Here is a 20385-nt window from a genome sequence, read left to right as displayed (position 1 = left end):
CTCCATCTGTTCATAGTTCATCTTTCCCACTAGAGCTTAAGTTCTGAGAGGGTAGGATGGCTTTGTCCATATGAAGATGGACAAACTACTGCCCAGTACACAGTAGGTGTACAATAAATATCAGTAGATGCACAGTAAATGTCATGGAATGAACTGAGTATGGATAATCCATTATTTCCCCTCCTAACTCCAGTGGTAAATATTATTTCCTCCCCTTTCAAAACTCAATTTTAATTCAAAATTAAAAGCATTTTACCCTTTGGCCAAGGTTCTTCCCTGAGCCTTGACCCCTGACACCAAGTTCTAGAAATAATGCCTTGGCCACTGGCCTTAGTGAAGGCTGCCGTAATCTAAAATGGTCAAGAGGACTCTCTTTGGCTCAGGGTGTGCTAATTCTGCGCTTCTTCCCATCTCATGGATGGATTCGTAGCTTCCGGGAGTCATTTAAAATCATCGTAAAACTATAAAATTAAAATGATACCTTGTGAATCAGACTTTAAGGTGGTTAGCACCGTTGTTGATTCTTCCTCTGTTTGAGATTTTGATTTTAAAGGTACTGTGAAAAGACAGAAGAGGGTGGCCGTTAACAATTTCAACCTTATACTTTCCAGGGGGTTCATGTTGGACGCTTAGGGTCTGAGGTTCTTTCTTGGCACCCAAGGCTGATCCACAGAGGAGAAAACGGGTTGGAGGGCACTGCTGGCGTGTATTGGGTGCTCCCTCTGCCAGCCTCCTCCTCTTAGCTTTGCTGACTTACTCTGGGGCTGCAGTGAACAGTGACTGGGAAATGTGGGCCCTCTGTGGCCTTCTTCTCTGGTCCCAGGACAGAGAGGATGGCTGGGATAGAGGGGAGATCTTAGGGATATTCCTCCTTCTGTAGGAGGAAGAGCTGCAGGAACCATAGAGCCAAGTGGCTTCAGGGCCGTGTAGACTCATAATGGCGTATGCCTGCCGCTGTAGGAAGTGGGCGTCTCTGGTGTTCTGTTGTCAAGAGCTCCCGGAGAGGTGCATGACGGGGGCTGGCGAGTACAGATGCACTGGGTTATGCCACGAGGGGCTGCTGTGGTTTTTGCGAACTTCTGTAAAGTTCTTGGTTACCCATGTTTTATTTATATTTTCTAGAATTTTGTGATCCCTGCTCCTTTTTGCTCCCTCACCCCTACCTGTCCTCCTCCCTCCTCCCAAACACATGCGTGGGTGTACACACACACACCACACGCACGCACGCACGCACGCACGCGCGCGCGCAATGAAGCAGAGGCGAGCGGGCCCCGCCCCTCCCCTCTCACGGGCGCGGCAGGATTTGAGCTCGGTCTGTGATGAGAAGCCTCCCGACCTGGGCAGGATCAGTGCTGCTGGCCCATCAGCTGAGCCCGAGCCCCCCACAGCCAGGGAGCTCTCCAACTTCTAAGGACACGCATCCTACCATAGATGGCTCCGACTGTTGGGAATCGTGTCTATTTCGTAACTAATTTGCCTCAAGCTGGCCCTGTTCTAGCCCTTCCGTGCAGATGGAGAGGTCAGGTCTTGGTTTTGTGTGTCAGATCATCAGGTATTTGAAGGCAGTTGTCCTGTCTCAGAGTCACGTGTCTTCCAGACTTAACGCCCTGATTTGCTTCAGCAGTTCTTTGTACGATGTGGTCTCCAGGTTGGCCTAACACCGCCCTCTCCTTGAGCCCCAGCCAGTCTGCCTCTAACCCTCATGGAGTGTGGGATGCCCCAAAGTGAACAGCGGCCCCAAGGTTGCTTCTGCAGTGCAGGCTAGAGCAGGACCCGTCTCCCTTTACATAACCTTTTAATTGTTCTTGGTTATATTAACTAGTCTGGCAGTCACACCAGTCCTACCATTGACTGACTGAGCCTGTGGTTGAGTAAATCATCTACAACAGACAGGGCATTCCCCCCCTTGTCCTTCTCCATCCTGTGTTTGTGGGCCTAAGAGCAGGGTCTAACCTAAATTACCATTCTGTTTTATCTAGCCAGTCCCGATCCAGTGTTTCTGCCTGTCAAGATCTTTTAGAATCTGATCACATTATTGTCATCACCCAACAGCTGCCAGTCATGTACAGATATAAATATTCCTCCTACGTCTGTATCCGAGTCTGTGGATACAGACTGGACAGAGCCCTGTGGCTTCTGGCTGGAAATTTGGATGACTCTGATCCTTAAACAGTATCTCTGGATGGTTCTTCAGTAGCGATCATGCCATTGTCTTGCACTAGCATCTACCTGGTATTTGTCTATGTCCTCCATAGGAACATGACGAAGGCTTTGAAAAAGAAATGTGTTTTGGAATTCGGGTCTCCAAATTCCACAGTTCCCTGATCTAATAACCTTGTCAAAAAGTGACCTACAAGCCAGTATTACTTGATCTGTTCTTTTTTTTTTTTTTTTTTTTTTTCCCGGTACGCGGGCCTCTCATTGCTGTGGCCTCTCCCGTTGCGGAGCACAGGCTCAGCGGCCATGGCTCACAGGCCCAGCCGCTCCGTGGCGTGTGGGATCTTCCCGGACTGGGGCACGAACCCGTGTCCCCCGCATCGGCAGGCGGACTCTCAACCACTGCGCCACCAGGGAAGCCCTGATCTGTTCTTATTGATCCTATGCTGGTTCCTTGTGGTCATTTTGCTCTCAGTATTTGCCCCAGGTTGGTCACAGACTCATTTCCCCAATTCTTCAAAAACCATAAACATGGTTAAGCTCTTCTCTCTCTGTAGATATTCTGGGGTATACTTTATCTCGGTCAGGACACAGCAGTTACCATTCTTTTCTGATCTTCTCACCAATCTTTGGTGTCTGCTATTTCTTGCCTAACTTTGCTGTACCCCTTTCAATCTGAAGATCATCTTCTTTCACAGAGAAGTCAAAATTCAATAGCAATGGAAGAACATGATTTTCTTTGAATCGTGCCTCAACAGGCACTAAACAGTGGCTCTGTGTGCCGATCTACTTTTTGCCCGAATCATATTTTTAAAGGGCCCCCCTTCTTTTGTTGCTGCCTGCAGTATTATTATTATTACTTTTTGGTAAGAATACGTTTACCCTGGACTTCAGCTCTCCTGACACTTTTCTCAAAGTTCGAGACATTTTCCTACTTTTATCGTAGGTAACAATCATATCTTTTTTAACCTCTGCATGTGATCTTTCAAAACCTGAGTCCACTGAAAGGAACTCTGTGCAAACACTACTTTGCACTTTTTTTTTTTTTTTTTTTTTTTTTTTTTTGCGGTACGCGGGCCTCCCATTGCTGTGGCCTCTCCCGTTGCGGAGCACAGGCTCCGGACGCACAGGCTCAGCGGCCGTGGCTCACGGGCCCAGCCGCTCCGCGGCATGTGGGATCCTCCCAGACCGGGGCACGAACCCGTGTCCCCTGCATTGACAGGCGGACTCTCAACCACTGCGCCACCAGGGAAGCCCTCTACTTTGCACTTTGGGGAGCTTTCCAACCCTCTTCTTCATCTGGCCAGGTGACTTGAAGTAACTACTCCAACTGATAGCACTTGCCCCTCTCTGTTTATCCTCACCCACGTTTCTATACATAGTGTCTCCATGTGTACATATTTCTATACACAGCTCCTTTCTAACCAAGACTGTCTCTTGGGAGAAGGATATACCTTCTCATCACCATAGCTGATCTTGAGTCTGATGAGGATTCAGCAGCAGTTTCGCAAGTATGTAACAAATATTTATAGGCGCTTACTGTGTGCAGGACGCCAAGTCTTGAGGATTTCTACAAGCAGGGTTATAATGCTCTGTGTTAGAATTTCTGGTATACTTTGTTCATGACCCTGCTCTGTGCCTGGCTGGGTGGACACCTGAGGCCATAACTAGTCTTTCTGGCCTTCCACCTGCTTCCTCACACGAGCCACGAGACATTCCCGGTGCCTTTAGCCTTCCTTCCATGTCAGACCTGCCACTCTCTGTAGTAATAGGTTTCAAGGATTTATTTATCTGGGTGTTATACCTCCATATTTGGTTCCAAGTGCTGTTTGTAGAGTCCATGTAAAATGCTGTTTCTGGCTCACTGGAGTTGACTAGTCCCGTAATAAAAAATGCTTTCGAAATGGGAAACTAGCACCTGTGAAATCTGTTCTACCCTAGAGGTTCTCTGGTTCTCCACCATTCCTGTGCCTGGAATCCTCTGGGATCTTGTTAAGGATGAGGCAGGGATCGTGATAAGAAAGCCTGGGAATCTGCGTCTTTACGGGCACCGGGTGCTGGGGATGCAGAGTCCTGGACCCCGAGGAGGAGCACTGTAACACTCTCACCTCCGCTCACTCCTGGGGGCCCTCAGTCAGCACCTGGAATTGCTTTTGCCTTGATTGACTGTGTCTCTCCAACAAGTGGGTGGGTGGCTTCTGCCCTGGGCTAAAGCAGGTTCTCCTCTTCATCCACCGTGCTCGGGAGCCCGTAGTGTCCTGTCCTCCAGCTGCAGAAGGACTGGCTTTTCTTTGTGGCAGGGGCCCCCTGCCTCCTCTCACCTCGATTTTGAGCTCCTTTCTGGGGCTCCAGGCTTCCTGGATTCCCCTTGCACCCCTGCCCCCGCCCCAGTTACCTCCTCTTACAACTGTTCACTCTTCCAGAGGAGTCTCTTAATGAGCCTCTGCCCCATTCCACTTTCCAGACACAATCAGTTACCTGTTGCCAGCAAATTCTGTCCAATTATTATGAACACTCTCCAAAAGATTGACTGTAAACCATAGGCAGAAGGGAAAAGAAAAACCTTCACGAATTCTAGGGAGTTGTTTACTTTTCCTTGTGTTCCAGTTTCTGCTGTAGCCACCATCCCCTCATGTCTCTGCAGGAGCCTGGGGTATGGCACTGACCCTGGCTTTAGTTGCTCCAACACTGTCCACACCTTTGGTTCGGGCCACCAACATCACAGGATCTGATCAGTAGGTATTGCTGCGGGTGGCTAGACTTTTGCTAAACACTAAATGCATGTTGGCTTTAAGGAACTCAGTACTGGAAAAGACTTAGCTACAAAACATGCCCCTACAGACCAAATAGGCAGAGCGCTTAAACCCTAAATTAGATCCAGACATGACTGGCTCTGTACATTAAGCTTGGGGACCAAAAGGATCATGAATGAACACGGCACATGAAGCAGTGATTTCCAGAGGGTCTCTCTCTGGAGGTGGGTGCATAGTGGTATGAACAGGCTCTGGTGACTCCCTTCCCACACGCCAGGCTTCTCCTGTCTCCTTCTCCTCTCCCACATCCTTTCAGGCTTAGCATTGGCACTTTTCAGGCGATTACCCAGTAAATGACTTCGAGAATCCTGCTTATGAATATTTAGATAAATGCTCAGATTTTTTCCAGCTGTCATGCTTACTGACTCTGAAGTGGTTCCTGTTTTCAGGGCTCCATCGGAGCACACACACTAATAAAACTCCCACATGAACCGATTTAGCCTGTAAAAGACTCCTCATCACGTGCTGGCAGCCAGCACCGTGGAACCCCTGGCTTGTGTGGGCCTGCCTCTGCCGCTCCACTCTCCCTCATAGGGTTTCTGACTCCTAATTTCATTTAACCACATTTGAGCTACAGAATTTAGCAGGCACGGATGGGGGCAGGGGAGTGAGGTGCTGGTCGGGAATCTCATTTACCGCTGCCATGACTACAGATGTGAAATGCATGTGTGAGTCTGTGATGGATCAGTCTCAGTAAGGCTGGGTTTAAATGATTAATAATGGCGAGAAATGCCATTCAGTGTTGCATCCCCAGGATCCTAGGGCGAGGAACCTTTGGGCTTAATCGGGCAGAGGATTAAGATCCTCAGTGCAGCCTTGCCCATCTGTCTCTTGAGTGTCTCCTAGTTGTGGCCACAGAAGTTCCCCCTGTGGATGGTCTTGGCTTGTTCTGAACCAGGGCTGGCTTTGACTGCACGCTGAGACAGAGAGTCTGGGGTGGGTCCCAGTCCCTTCTCCATGTGATTGTTCGGAGATGGCCTCTCTCGGCAGGGAACCAGCCTGTAATCTGGGAAGGAAATGGCCTGTGTCCCTGAGGGAAATAGGGCCTGTGTTCATGTAGAACAAGAACAGGAAAACTGGGCTTCCCTGGTGGCGCAGTGGTTGAGAGTCCGCCTGCCGATGCAGGGGACACGGGTTCGTGCCCCGGTCCGGGAAGATCCCACATGCTGCGGAGCGGCTGGGCCCGTGAGCCATGGCCGCTGAGCCTGCGCGTCCAGAGCCTGTGCTCCGCAACGGGAGAGGCCACAGCAGTGAGAGGCCCGTGTACTGAAAAAAAAAAAAAAAAAAGAACAGGAAAACTAATGAAGGGACAAGGGGAAGGTCGAAGAAGGTGTTTGTCTTAGCACTTTGCTGATGGGGGGATGGGAGGGGAGCAGCCCCCCCTGATGGGGGGATGAGGAAGGGGGTCCCAGGGTCAGGATGGCCCAGGAAGCAGTATGCATCATCAGCCTGGTGGCGACTACTCCAGCCTCCATATTCCACATCCATGGAACGCCCGCAAGGCCACATCTCCCCAAGCCCCCAGGAGCCCGGCCGCGAGGTGGATGCCGGCTGTGGGGTCCCTTACCCTGTCGGCTTTCATAGATCCACTCCGTCTGTGTGCTCTGGTCCTGCAAGTCCAGCAGCTCTCCATCGCGCTTCACCAAGGATGTAGACGGCATCGTGTCACCGAGGAGAGGCCTGCTGCTGGTAGGTTCAGGGGGTGGGAGGAGGGACAGCAAAGAAGGTGGTCACCTGAGGGACGCCAGCAGCAGAGGGGAGCAAGGGGTGGGTCCACCTCCAGACAGGGGCCCGGTTAGGAACCCAGAGCTGTGGCCTGTGGGGAGGTTGTGGTGGCGGCTGCTGCTTCCCGGTCCCCGTGGACTTCGGCCTGTCCCTGGTGGTGGCTGTCACCAGTTGGAAGGGACCAGCTTGTGGACCATGGAAAATAGGCCTGTGTGCCATTCTGGGTGCCAACCGCAGCTTCACTTAGAGTGACAGGCTCTGGGGGTGCCTTCAAAGGCCAATCAATGGGCCAGGCCTCCGTGCCGGACAGTCTAACCTTCCAGAACATTCTGTGTCCCTGCGGGCTCACCACCCTGCTCATTCCAGTCCTCCTTCCTTGCCTCAGAGCTGCCTCAGGCAGAGCGGAAAAAATCAGCAGCCGCTTCAAACCAAGCACCGACGTCCGTCCCCGCTAGTCTGCCCACTGCACACACCACCATCTTCGAGAAAGGTTTCCGCGGGGCCTGATGACAGGGCGCTGGGTGTGAGGCGCAGGCCCTGCTCCCCGGGAGCTCAGGATCAAAAGGGGTGACCCAGCGCCCCGACCTACATTGTGTCCTTCCTCAGGAATCTCTGCCTTTTAACTGGGGCAAGAACCTGTGATTCAGAGGGATGAGAGGGGCTTTTGGCCCTGAAGCCATCTCGTGGAAACGGGCCCAACTGGCAGAGACAGGCCTGAGGGGAGATGCCCGGCCTGTCAGTGGGCAGAGACTGTGGCGGCAGAAAGAACCTAGACTTGGTGTCAGGCGTTCCGAGCTGAAGTCTTGGCTCTTGCGCTAGAGTGGAGTAACCCTGGGCGAGCCACCTAACTTCTCTGTGCCTCGGTTTGCGCACCTTTTCGGTAATTGTACCTCCTCCCCCAGGTCCGCACAGGTGAGGACAAAACGAGAGTGGGCAGTGTCGGCGGTCGTTGTCCGTAGAGGGAAAATGAGAAGTTCAGGGGCCCTTCACGAGACAGGCCTGTTCCCTGTCGGGGTCAGCGTTCCCTGATGCAGGGATCGGGGGTGGGGGGCAGAGGGGCCGCAGTCTGAGGCTGGGGGCGAAGAGGTGAGGAAGAGAGGAGGAGGTAGCCTGCCCTAACCAGAAAGCTGTTCTCCCTTCAGCGTTGCTGGGAGTGCCAGGCAGATCTGTGCCACTTCTAGAGGACCCTGGGGAGGGGTCCTGTGTTCTCAGGATGCACCACTAGCGAGGGGCCCCGGGGGCGAGTGGCAAGATGCTCTGGTCTTAGGTCGAGTGACCACAGGGCTCGAGAGCTAGTGGAGAAGGGTGAGCTTTTTAGGCAAGTGTCAATCCTTGCCCTGCTCCAGGCCTCAAGGCCACATCAGGAGACCCCCCCGGGGCTCAGTTTCCTTATCCTTCTGGTGGGCTAATGCCTGTCCTACCTCACTCACCAGCTGCCCACGGGGACCCAAGGAGATAATGCAGGTCCCCATGGATGGACTCTGACAAATCAAAGCTGTCGACAAACACAGGGGTTATACTTAAGGTCATGGAGGGCCGCTCTGGTCATTTCCATGCTCATGTACACTTGCCCAGCACCCTCCCTGCCACGCCTGCCCCAGGCTGGGACGTTGCAGGGCTTCTGGGGTGTCTGCCAGAGCTCTGCTGTGGCCTCAGCACCCGGGAAGCAGGACTGGGGCTCCGGCCTGCGTGGCCAAGCCCCACCTCCCTGCCCCGTCGGCAATGCGGAGGTGTTGCAAGCAGGAGCCCCTGTCCCGAGATCCCAGGCCTGCTCCTGCAGCCGCTTCAGAGCGGGGAAGGGGCCTGGCGTGTGCCTGGGGACCTTGGGCATGCATGCGGAAGAGGGGGCCTTCCCGTTTACAAGGGACCCAGGAAACACTTGACCTGAATCTGCTCCCCTCCCATCCCCCCAGCCTTAGCAAAGAAACACGAGTGGGACACTTCTTGCCCAAAGGGGTTTGTGGAAGGTTTGGTCTCTCAGCAGCCTTGTGTGAGGAAAATCCAGGGCCTCTCTGAGCACCCCCAGGCCCAGACCTGGACTCGGGGGAGGCAAAGCCGAATTGCTCAGGGACAGACCCAGGTCAGGCCCCAGGCTCCCCGCAGGGCCCCGGGAAAGAACAGGAAACAAACTCAGCTGCAATACAAATAAAAGATTGGACGGGTGCTCGTGTTTGGAATAAAGCTGACCAGGAATCATGCTCCTTGTTCTGCATGGGCTAAGTGTTCCACGTGGTGGCTCGTGGGAGCAGAATGAAGGATAACAGTGATCCACAGCCCTTACTGCACGTGCCCCGTGCGCTAACCTCCGCTCCACGTGCGCCCCGTCAGTTAGTACATTTAATCCTCACCACAGCCCCGGGAGTCGGAAACTCTTCCTGTCCCCATTTTACAGGTGGGAAAACTGAGGCAGAAGATTAAGTGGCTGCCCTGTGGCACACAGCTGACTGGGTGGAGCAGCTGCGATTCACACCCAGGCAGGTGTGGATCCCTGGCTCCAGGGTCCCTGTTCTGTCACAGCCTTCCAGAGGGTCACTTCACCATCAGGCCCCTTCAGTGCCACGTTGCTTGCTCCCCTGTGAGTATCAGTAACTGAGGTGGAGGGGCCTTGGGAAAGCACTCCCTCTTAGGGATTGCCTTAGTAGGGGTGGACTTGGCAGATACATGGTGCTGAGCCCCTGGAAGCGTGAAGCGTGGAACGGAGGGGCCGGTAGAGGGCGGGAGTGGGGAGCTGGCCTCACCAGGTGGCGGGAGCCCCGTGCAGAGTACTGTGCCCTCAAATTGTAGCCTATGTCTTTCCTGCACAGAAGAGCTGGGGTTTCGTTCCTGCTTCTCAACGTAACCCAGCTGGCCTTGGGCTTTCTTTGTAGCTAGTGTCAACCCACTTCACCAGTGGAGGTCAGTGACTGCCTTCCCCCAGTCATCCTTTGGGGCACGTGTAAGGGACGAGGACTGTGAATCAGAGGTCTCGTGTCCCCTGCCCCACATGGGTTTCCACGGAGCTGAGCACACAGAGGCTTCTGTCCACAGCTGTGTCAGTGACCGTCTAGCGTGGGCCAAGCCCTGTGGCGGGAGTTTCATGAACGCTCACTGCGCGATTACTTAGTAGAGCTTGGAATATGCCTGAGTAAGGAAGCTGGCAACTGCCTTGTGGGTGTTCACTCATCACTTTACCACGAGCGCTGCCCAGGGCCCTTGGCCATTTCTCCCCAGCTCAGCCTTCTCTCCAGACTCAGCTGTCCCCTGTCCTTTCCTCTCCGTAGTTCTGGGCGCCCAGGACCCTGATCCTGGGACTCGTCCCCCAGCTTGTGAGTGGCTGAACAGCAGAGGGGAGCAGTATCGGGAGGTCCTTTGTGTGTGACTTCTAGGAGACCCCCGCCTGAACTGTACCTTCCTCGGGGGTCCTGCTCCCTGCGGCCCGCCCCACTCTCACCCCCACTTCCCACCTTTGGGACTGCAAAGGCTCCTGAAGCATCATCCCTAAGCATGAACTTCCACCTGACTTACCAGAAAAAAAACAAATCAAAAACTTTTACCTTGCTTTAAGACTAGGCAGGGTTTGTGATGAACGAGCCTTGAATTCTGTTGGAAAAAAGAACAGAAAGACAATGTTGGGAAAAAAAAGAATCTTTCTTTCTATTAAAAAATCTGTTGTTAAGTATGTGATGCTGGGATTGGGGTGGAGAGGCCCTGAGTTACAGAATTTTTCTATTTTTGCTTTTCGTTAGTGTTGTCTCTCTTACTGGTTTCCTTTAGAGACTGTGAGGTTGAAATTGGATAAAATTAGAACTCAAGAAGGTAATTTTCATGAAATCATGGATTTGGGACATTTAGGTTTGCTTTGCTAATCTTTTTTTTTTTTTTTTTTTTTTTTTTTTTGCCGTACGCGGGCCTCTCATTGCTGTGGCCTCTCCCGTTGCGGAGCACAGGCTCCGGACGCGCAGGCTCAGCGGCCGTGTCTCACGGGCCCAGCCGCTCCGCGGCATGTGGGATCTTCCCGGACCGGGGCACGAACCCACGTCCCCTGCATCGGCAGGCGGACTCTCAACCACTGCGCCACCAGGGAAGCCCCTTTGCTAATCTTTTGAGTTATTACAGAGGCCTCCCTCTGTCACAGGATGAAGGACATCTATCTATACAGGAGACGTGGCTGAAGTTCAGAGGATATAAATGTTTTAAAAATTATTTTTCATGTGTTTGTTGGCAGTCTGTATATCTTCTTTGGAGAAATGTCTGTTTAGGTCTTCTGCCCATTTTTGGATTGGGTTGTTTGTGTTTTTGATATTGAGCTGCATGAGTTGCTTGTAAAGACTCTATTTGTGTCATTTAATCACCTGACCGTTGGCTTTGAATGATATGACATCAAGAATTTCAGGTACAATTGGGATAAAAAGAGAGTATAGATTCCAGAGAATGGCACAGTGAAAGTAGTAAAAAAAAATGACAGTCAGAAAATTTGAACTTGAGGGCTTCCCTGGTGGTGCAGTGGTTGAGAGTCCGCCTGCCGATGCAGGGGACACGGGTTCGTGCCCCGGTCTGGAAAGATCCCACATGCCGCGGAGCGGCTCGGCCCGTGAGCCATGGCCGCTGAGCCTGCGCGTCCGGAGCCTGTGCTCCGCAACGGGAGAGGCAACAGCAGTGAGAGGCCTGCGTACCGCAAAAAAAAATAATAATAAATAAATAAATAAATAAGAAAATTTGAACTTGAAACTTGAATGTTCAACACTTATCCATAGTTTACCCATGAGACAGACAATTATTGAGGAATATTACTTGGCTATTAAAATGATGTCTGCAAAAATTAAGCAATATGGGCAAATATGGAAGTCACAGTACTAAGTTACAAAAGTAAAATACAAACTTATTTTATATACAGCATATTTAAAGTGGTAAAAACAGGACAAAACAAGGACCACAACCACCAAACATGCAAAAAACGAGGGCAGGAGGAACAGAATAAAAATGATAAAATGTGAATCAGCTTTGCTTATATTTGGATGTTGGTAGGTTGGGTGTTATTTTTCTACTTTTCAAAATTTCCACTAAAAAAATGAACAAAAGTAGATTTTGCTTCTTTTTATGTTACTCTTCTCAAATTAAAATATGCATGTAATTTATTAGAAAGCAGAAGCAAAGGGTGAAAGGAGGGAAGAAAGGAGAAAAGAAAGAGAAGTGACTAGAAGAGAAAGAAGAGAAGGCTTGGGAGCCTGTCCTGGCCCCTCTAATTATTTTCCATGACCTTGGAGAAGTCACATACCCTCTCTCAAACTCCAGGATCCTCATTTGTGAAGGGGGCAGGGGGTAAAGAGTGGCTGAAAAATGGAAGGAAACAGATTGCAAAATATACACTATACACCCTGTGCCACTGGACTGTGCTCCCGACCTTCAGGGCAAGACACACACAGAAAATGATACTGTTTGTACAGGAACAGAGTGGAGGCTGGGGCGACTGGTCTTGGGGCTCAGCGTCTCCCCCCAGTAGTGGCCGACTCATGGCACCCTGATGGGGAAGCTCTGCCGTTATCTGTGAGCTTTCCTGCTGGACAGGTTGTCTGGCTCTCCCATCTCTGCCTTATCGGTGTATCTCAAACCTTTCTTATTAAATACACAGAATTGCTAGGTTCCCCATTTGGAAATGGTCCTCAGGGCACCACCTCTCAACTGGAAATGGCGACCAAATTATAGCATTTAGGCCAAACAGCATTCGGAGCCGCCAAAGAGGAGCTAGCAAGGGGAAAGAAAATCAAATCCAGCAGGGTATATGTATCAAAATACCATTAGGTAAAAACATTACGAATCAAAATGAATATACTGTGACATCTCTACGGCATTCTTTGCCACAGAGCAGAATTCATCTTTAGCAAGGTCTTGGGTTCTAAATAAACAAAAGGGGCCTCATTGTGGGGTGGATTCCTGTTCTGTGACGGCACGACAGAAATGTAGATCATACTTCTTCCTTCTAGAGCCTTCCTGCACCTTGTGAGATCAGAAAAACATTTTACACCTGACAGTTGTATGGGGTGGGAGAGCTTTCAAAGCATTTTCAGAATGTTCTTTCATTTAATTGCCACAGTCACAAGGAATTTTTTCACGTGGGGAAAGGGAAACTTGGAGCAGGTAGTTGACATGCCCAAGGTCAAAGGCCCACCCTTGTGCTGGATCTTCCGACTCTGACACCACAGGGTTTACACCCATGTTTCCCAGAAATGATTTGGAACCTCCCAGTTCAAATCCGGGGAGATCAGTCACATGTGGCTATTGATTACTCAGTGACAATCGATGCCGCATTTACATTCAAGTTGCTCATCTAATTTTATTGGGTTTTCTCACAAATCATGGAGAAGATCATCCCTTCTTTTAAAGAAGAGAGGGGGTGAGGGTTGTTAGTCTGACGTACCCTGATTGGTCCAGGGCAACGGGAGACTCTGACCTTCCTGCAGAGTGGCTGGGTGGGGGCCCTAGAGTCCTCCCACACCCTAGTTCATTGCATCTTCTCCTGTGTTTTTCTTCTGTCCATTTCACAAAAGAGGAAAATGTGCCGGGGATGTAATTTACTCTTCACAAGTCAATGGTAAGGAAATAATAAAACATAATATAATAATAATAACAACAACAATAATAGCTAACACTTACATAGTCTTAAAATGCTATATGCCTGGCATAGCTCAAAATGCTTTACATAATTAAACCCCTTTCATCCTCACAAACATCCTATAAGGTAGGGCTACTGTTATTCCTAATTTACAGCTGAGAAAACTAAGACACAGAGAGGTTAAGTGACTTGCCCAAGTTCATGCAACTAATAAATGGGAGAGAGCTGGTGTTCAAACCTATGCAGTCAAGGTCTTGAGACAGGAAGAAAAAAGTGTTCTTTGTGACAGGTTCATATCTGCCACCAAATAGGCACAAGTAAGTAGCGTGCATGCCCCTTTCTCCTCTCCTGCTCCTGTGGCAGACATCACTGGTGGATCGTGGCACACTTTCCTGCTGAGCCCAAACGAGGCCTCAAAATCCTTCTCATTACAGTGCTTTACCACTAACCTCTAATAATTAATCCATCAGTATGCGAGATGGAAGCCCATTTGTCATTTCTTGGGCTCATTTTATAGGTGCCGATTAATTCATAATGCTGTTTTTAAAAATAATATGGGTGATTGGGATTGACATATGCATACTACTATATATAAAATAGATAACTAATAAGGACCTACTGTACAGCACAGGGAACTCTCCTCAATACTCTGTAATGGCCTATATGGGAAAAGAATCTAAAAAAGACTGGACATATGTGTATGTATGACTGATTCACTTTGTGATACACCTGAAACTAACACAACGTTGTAAATCAACTATACTCCACTAAAAATTAAAACAAACCCAACAAAAAACGAAAACAAAAAACAAGAAAAAAGGTGTGTGTGTATGCATGTGTGTGTCTATATATATGCCTGGCTTTGTGAAATGAATGAAATTTAATTTGATTCAGTTTGCATTTACTGAGGATCTGAGTCAGGAAAGCACTCTTGTTAGGCTCTGAGGTTCAAAACAAGAGATAAACAAAGTTACCTCATAAAGGTATTGGGGAGAAATTATACCTAAAGAAATCGTGATGTAAATTCTTTCGAAGATTTAAGATCCTCTTGTAAACCCCTTCTTAACTTAATCTGTTTTGTACAGTCTGGCTTGGCACCCTGGGTTTTCATAGACTAAGACATGCTTCCACGTGCCTTCAAAGGCGTTTTAGTATTCCCCTACAGGTTTTGCAGTGCCTCTCCAATTTTTGCTAGCAGGGCATTTATTTTCAAAGCTTTTGCTTTATACACAGTTCCATTCACTTGACAGCACTGTATTTGTCCTATTCTAGTGAGTAATATATTTACAAAGGTCCGACACATAGCAGGGACACGTTAAGGATGCTTGATTCATACTGTGCAAAAGAAATGGCTTGAATGCTATTTTTCAGTATTAGAATTACACGTGGTACTTGAACAGCAGGGTTATTAGGATTCTGAGAGGGAGCTCGGTGGTAGGGGCACACAGAAAAGAGAATTTCCCAGCAACAGAGGAATGAGCTCTCCAACGTACTAACTTTTGTGAGGGCAGTAGGAACGTAGGATGATACATCTGATTTGATGGAGAGGAGGTAAAGGTAAAACACCTGTGTGGCTGCCGAAGCCACCCAGCCTTTAGGATGTAGGTAGTGTGCAATCAGACTGGGATTTAAAAATTCAAGCTCCCGGGGGCTTCCCTGGTGGCGCAGTGGTTGAGAGTCCGCCTGCCGATGCAGGGGACACGGGTTCGTGCCCCGGTCTGTGAAGATCCCACATGCCGTGGACTGGCTGGGCCTGTGAGCCATGGCCGCTGAGCCTGCGCGTCCGGAGCCTGTGCTCCGCAACGGGAGAGGCCACAACAGTGAGAGGCCCGTGTACCGCAAAAAAAATAAAATAAATAAATAAATAAATAAAAAATTCAAGCTCCCTGAGATGCTTGCGGTTGGTAACAGGACGGGATCCAGAAAAAATGTTTAGTTCTGTTTCTAGGTCAACATTAAGATGATGCAGATGACCTGGATTTTTAACTTTCCGTTCCTGGTTGGATATGTCCGTTCAGTCATAACATCGAGGGAAGACACTGTGTGGGCCTGTGAATAAATGCATACTTGGAGCAACAGCATAAGGAGACCACTGCCAAATAATAAAACCCAACTTAAGGAAAAGTTGCCAATTGCAGAAACAGTATTGGACAAGTGTCAGCTCTAGGATGAGAGAAATCACTGAAAAGTTAAATACCCTCCAGCAGGGTAAGATGATGCCTTCCAGGGGCTGAACGGGCACCCTGGGAAGCATACTAGTCTCTGCTAACTTAGTAACAGATTGTGGAAATGTATTCTAGGAAATAATTAGAGCTCATTAATAAAATTTAGCTCTAAGGGTGTTTATCAAAGTGCTGTTTTAAAGAGTAACAAAAAAATCAGAAGCAATAAATGATCAATAATAGGAAATCAATTAAAATATTATGGTTTGAAAATATAATACAGTGTGATGCAGCCATTAAAATGATTTGTAGAAAATTGAAAGCATGAAATGATATTCCTATAAGTATGTAATATTTATATGTAATTATAATACAGAAATATAGAAATAAATATACCTTAAAGGGCAGGTTGCAAGCACTATATAGTGTCTGGGAGGACATAACCAAAGTGTAAAAGCGATTATCATCTCTGAATGGGAGCGATTTTTGCTTTCTTCTTTTTACGAATATACGGTTTCTCAAACATCTACCATGCACATGTATTACTTGTGCAACAAGGAAAAAGAAAAGATACAAGTTAAGGGGGTGTTTTCTGTTTGTCTTATTTTGTGTTTTACGAACAGGCGCTTCCCGTTCATCAGGTCTCCTTGTCTGCTCCGTAGGCTCAGTGCTTGGGGGCACAGCTCTTGAAGTTGTGAATAGAACTTGGTCAAAAATGATTCACGAGTCTGCCAGCGCGGTGCGTAGGGTCAATCATTTGCGCTTTGGCTGTATCTCAAGCCTGTTCTTTTTTCCCAGACATCGGGATGAACTAGAACTACCATCTATGGGACGTTCTCCCCAGATACTCACCCTCTTCCAGAAACTTTTCATACAGAAACCTTTTTCCTTCCAGCAGCTCTTTCTTCTGTAGACACTTTTCCTCCTTCAGATACTCCTTTTCCTCCAGATACTCCTTTCCTTTCAGATCATTTTCCTCCTCCTCCAGGTACTGGCCTTCCTCCGGGCTCTCTTCCTCTTGAAGAAATAAAAATTCTTCCATTGAACTCTCATCTCCCTCAGTACCTTCTTCCTGTGAAGATAAGGTCTGCGTGGAGTGGTGGAAAGTTGTGGAAGGGTGAGGAGGTGATGCTCCCGATGGCTGAAGATTTCTAGCAGACATTCTGGGAGGCATTTAGCAGAGGAAAGCCTTCTGCAGCCGGCAGAGTCACTACTTCATCACCCTGGTAACCGAGAAAGGAATAAGACCCCATTAGTCAGGAATTACCTACTGCATGACGTTCACTCATTGCATTCCGTGGTCTTGGGATGGCCCTTTGAGTATGCATATCAGTACATGGTGGCCTGTGAAAAGGCACAAAAAGAGAAAGCAGAGGTTTTACCCTCCAGGAGCTGGTTGGAGAGACCACATCTGAAGGCAGCGCCTTTGAAATGACTGCACAATATGAAGTCAATGAAGAGAGCTGGAAAGAGAAGGAGCCATCGGTGTTCAGTGGTGCAGTCATTAGAGAAGACTTTTACTTACTCATCAAGAAATATTTATTGCTACAGTAATCAGGACATAGACTGTCTTCCAGGAGCTTCAAACTGGGGAGAGAAACTGACATTCCAACAGATTTCTGTACACACAGTGGCAAGCACAATGGAATAGGTCCAGGCAGGGTGGTACAGACACAGCTTGTGGGGCCTGGGTCATTGAAGGTCCCTGTGGTTGGACGTCTGCCAGGCACGTGCTCCTGGCCGCGCCTCCTGCTGGAAGCACCACGCGCTCAGCAAAGTGTTAGTTCACTCAGCAAACACCAATTTTTACTCCCCAGATTTAGCACAGCTGTGAGCACCTACATCCCCCCACCCCACCCGGGGCGTCTTCCACGTTCCAACCTATGCTCCATCTGTATGTTCACTAGAGCAACGATTTTGCTATATTACATAGTTTGTTCGCACATCTGTCTTTCCAACCGAGCGTGAACTTCTCGATGGCGGGAAGGATTGATTCTCGTTTGCAAATCTATTTCAAATCCTTCCTCTCTTCTCTGCTCTACTGTGATCACCCGCAGTGAACTGTGCCATCTCTAGTCTGGATTATTGCCACATGCTCTTAACTGGCCCTCCCGTCACCACTGCTGCTGTCCTGTAGTCATTCTCCACGAGGAGTGTTCTTGGGAAAATATAAATGACATCGGGATATGCATTGCTTAACAATCCCCCGATGGCTTTCCCTGGCACGGAGAATAAAATGTGAACCCCAGGGCCCTGGAGATCTGGCACCTGCCAGTCTCTCTGACTTCCTCTCTTATTCCTTCTCTGTTCTCCCACTCTGTTATTCTCTCCTAGAGCACTTACCCTGTTTCTGTTTATGGTTCTGTTTCCATGTTTACTTGTTCAATATTTCTTTTCCACTATATCTGCGTGTCTCAATGACAGTGACCTCACTGTCAGTGGCCTGTTCCCCTCTCTCTCTCCCATGGTTGGCTCAGTGCCTGATGCATCATAAAGATACCCAGAGTAAACGATCAGTGACGGAATGAAGGACCAGGAATAGATGGCTCTAGAGCAGGGCATCCCAAAGTTTTAACAATGGTAAAAGTTATTCTGCCCAATGGGATAAACTGCAGATAACTGGCCCAGAATCCTCCTGTTTGCTCTGAGGGCTTACGAGGTAAATCTCTTGGCCTTCCTTTTCCCAGATCTCTGATTGGGGAGCTCTGTTCTAGGGAACCAGCCAGATGAGATCATGAGGATCACTCTCTAGCACATGTGCACCCTGATGCCTGAGATGACGGGTGTGAGGTCAAAGACATTCGTAATGAGACAGCCTGGGACCTGGGACCCTTTACTGCAGTGCTTACACCTGGACAAACGTCTCCTCAAGCGACAGAAACTATAAGGGACTAAAAATAATTGCACACATGTGCAGTTGGGGCAAATTATGAACAGCAAAGCTACAAAAAGGTCAAAACCCAGCTGCCACTGCTGAGGTGCCGGGAATAAAAGGAGGGAACCGCAAGGATCCCTACACGCAGCACCACCAAGGGGGCGGGCAGCCGAGGTAAGCCACGCCTCCCACCCGACCTCACTCCGTTCAAGGGACCAGCTCACGCCTGCCTCGGGGAGCGAGCAGGGGCCCCTCTTACTTGTTTTGTCTCCTGATGCTGCAGCACGAGTCCCAGTAAGGTCTTGCCTGCATCTCTCGTCTGGCCTCGTATCCATTTCTACTGATTAAAGAGTCCAAGAACACGGGTTGGTATCAATAATGGGCCGTATTTGTGCACCTGCGGGGTTGCTAGGGCCCTTGGATTCCCGGATTCCCGTAGGATTAGCCTGGGTCGCTGTGGTGAACATAGAGGTGCGCTGCCCAGAGCTCTTTTCCGAGAACAGCTTGCTGCCCAGCGGTGGGGCATGGTCAGCACCCAGTCCCGGGCCCCAGTGCCCTCAGGGTCTGCCTCATCTGCTAGGAGCCGCCTTCTGGAAGCCATGCCCTTCTTGGGGCACCCACATCTGGTGACAAAGCAAGATGGGGGTGTAAAAGTCCAGCCGAGCCCAGGCGGGACACCTTTGAGAGGCTGTAGTCACCCACGAGCCTCCTCCAGGCGGGCCGGGCTCACCAAGCCTGCTCCGCTGCACCGTCTCCCTCGGCCTGTCCTGCATCCTTGCCCTTCCTTTCTCAGGGGTTTGTCCCTAATACACATTTTACGTCTCAACAGTTTGCATCTTAGAGTCTATTTGCAGAGAACCCAGCTCCTGACAGGCAGCTTCACAAAATGTAAATCTGGAAAAGAATTGAGGGCTTCCCTGGTGGCGCAGCGGTTAAGAACCCGCCTGTCAATGCAGTGGACACAGGTTCGAGCCCTGGTCCGGGAAGATCCCACATGCCGTGGAGCAACTAAGTCCGTGCGCCATAACTACTGAGCCTGCGCTCTAGAGCCCGTGAGCCACAACTACTGAACCCGTGAGCCACAACTACCGAAGCCACACGCCACAACTACTGAAGCCCGCACGCCTAGAGCCCGTGCTCCACAACAAGAGAAGCCACTGCGGTGAGAAGCCCACGCACCGCAACGAAGAGTAGCCCCTGCTCGCCACAATCTGATTCCAAGACTGAAGTCGGGCAATGCCCAATGGACACACACATTCCATTAGTAACTAATTGTGGCTATTTAAGAATGAAATAAAAATATTACTTTTTTCTTTCAATGTTTATGTATTAAGTTGACATAAATATATGACATAAGGATGCAACACACGTGTTTATTAAGTTATTTGGACATAACTAAGAAATGAAAACCACTGCGGATTTCTTTTTGCTTAGGGGGCACCATGAAAAATTCGCTGAGATACTGAGAGTGCCGTGAGCTGAGAAAGTTTGGGACCCTGTGGTATAATTCATGAAGTGGCTCAGACGTAGAAACTTGGAGCCATCCTTGACTCCTCTCTCTTTCATCCTCCCAAGCCTGCTAGTCAGTAAGTCCTCTCCACGCCATCTTCCAAAAATTGTCCTGAATCCATTCTTCTTTCTGTCACCACTGTGATCACTCTTGTCTAATCTACCATCTTCTACAGTAGCCTCCCTGCTTGGGCTCTTGCTTTCTAATCATTCTTCAGAGGTGATTTTTTTTTTTTGCGGTACGCGGGCCTCTCACTGTTGTGGCCTCTCCCATTGCGGAGCACAGGCTCCGGACGCGCAGGCTCAGCGGCCATGGCTCATGGGCCTAGCCGCTCCGTGGCATGTGGGATCTTCCTGGACTGGGGCACAAACCCGTGTCCCCTGTATCAGCAGGCGGACTCTCAACCACTGTGCCACCAGGGAAGCCCTGTTGTTTTATTTTCTTCGTAACATTTGTATCACATTCATTGATCTGTATATCTGAGAATAGGAACTTTGCTCTCTTGTTTACCATTGTATTCCTGCCACCTAGAATAATGCCTGGCACATAGTAGG

The 20385-nt window shown here is 49.4% G+C and overlaps 1 protein-coding gene across 1 annotated transcript in view; it reads right to left on the bottom strand.

Moving 5' to 3' along the window:
* Positions 1 to 16608, bottom strand: part of ERICH6B (glutamate rich 6B) — a 42663-nt gene extending 26055 nt beyond the window's left edge. The window contains exon 1 of the mRNA XM_060079768.1: positions 16299 to 16608. Coding sequence (XP_059935751.1) covers positions 16299 to 16608 — 310 coding nt within the window. The remainder of the gene's footprint in view (positions 1 to 16298) is intronic.
* Between the last annotated feature and the right edge of the window lie 3777 nt (positions 16609 to 20385).

This window comes from Mesoplodon densirostris, chromosome 17 (assembly GCF_025265405.1).
Source record: "Mesoplodon densirostris isolate mMesDen1 chromosome 17, mMesDen1 primary haplotype, whole genome shotgun sequence".
Taxonomy (NCBI): Eukaryota; Metazoa; Chordata; class Mammalia; order Artiodactyla; family Ziphiidae; genus Mesoplodon; species Mesoplodon densirostris.
Note: the sequence above shows the minus strand (reverse complement) of the source record. Positions and strands in the feature narration are given on the sequence as shown.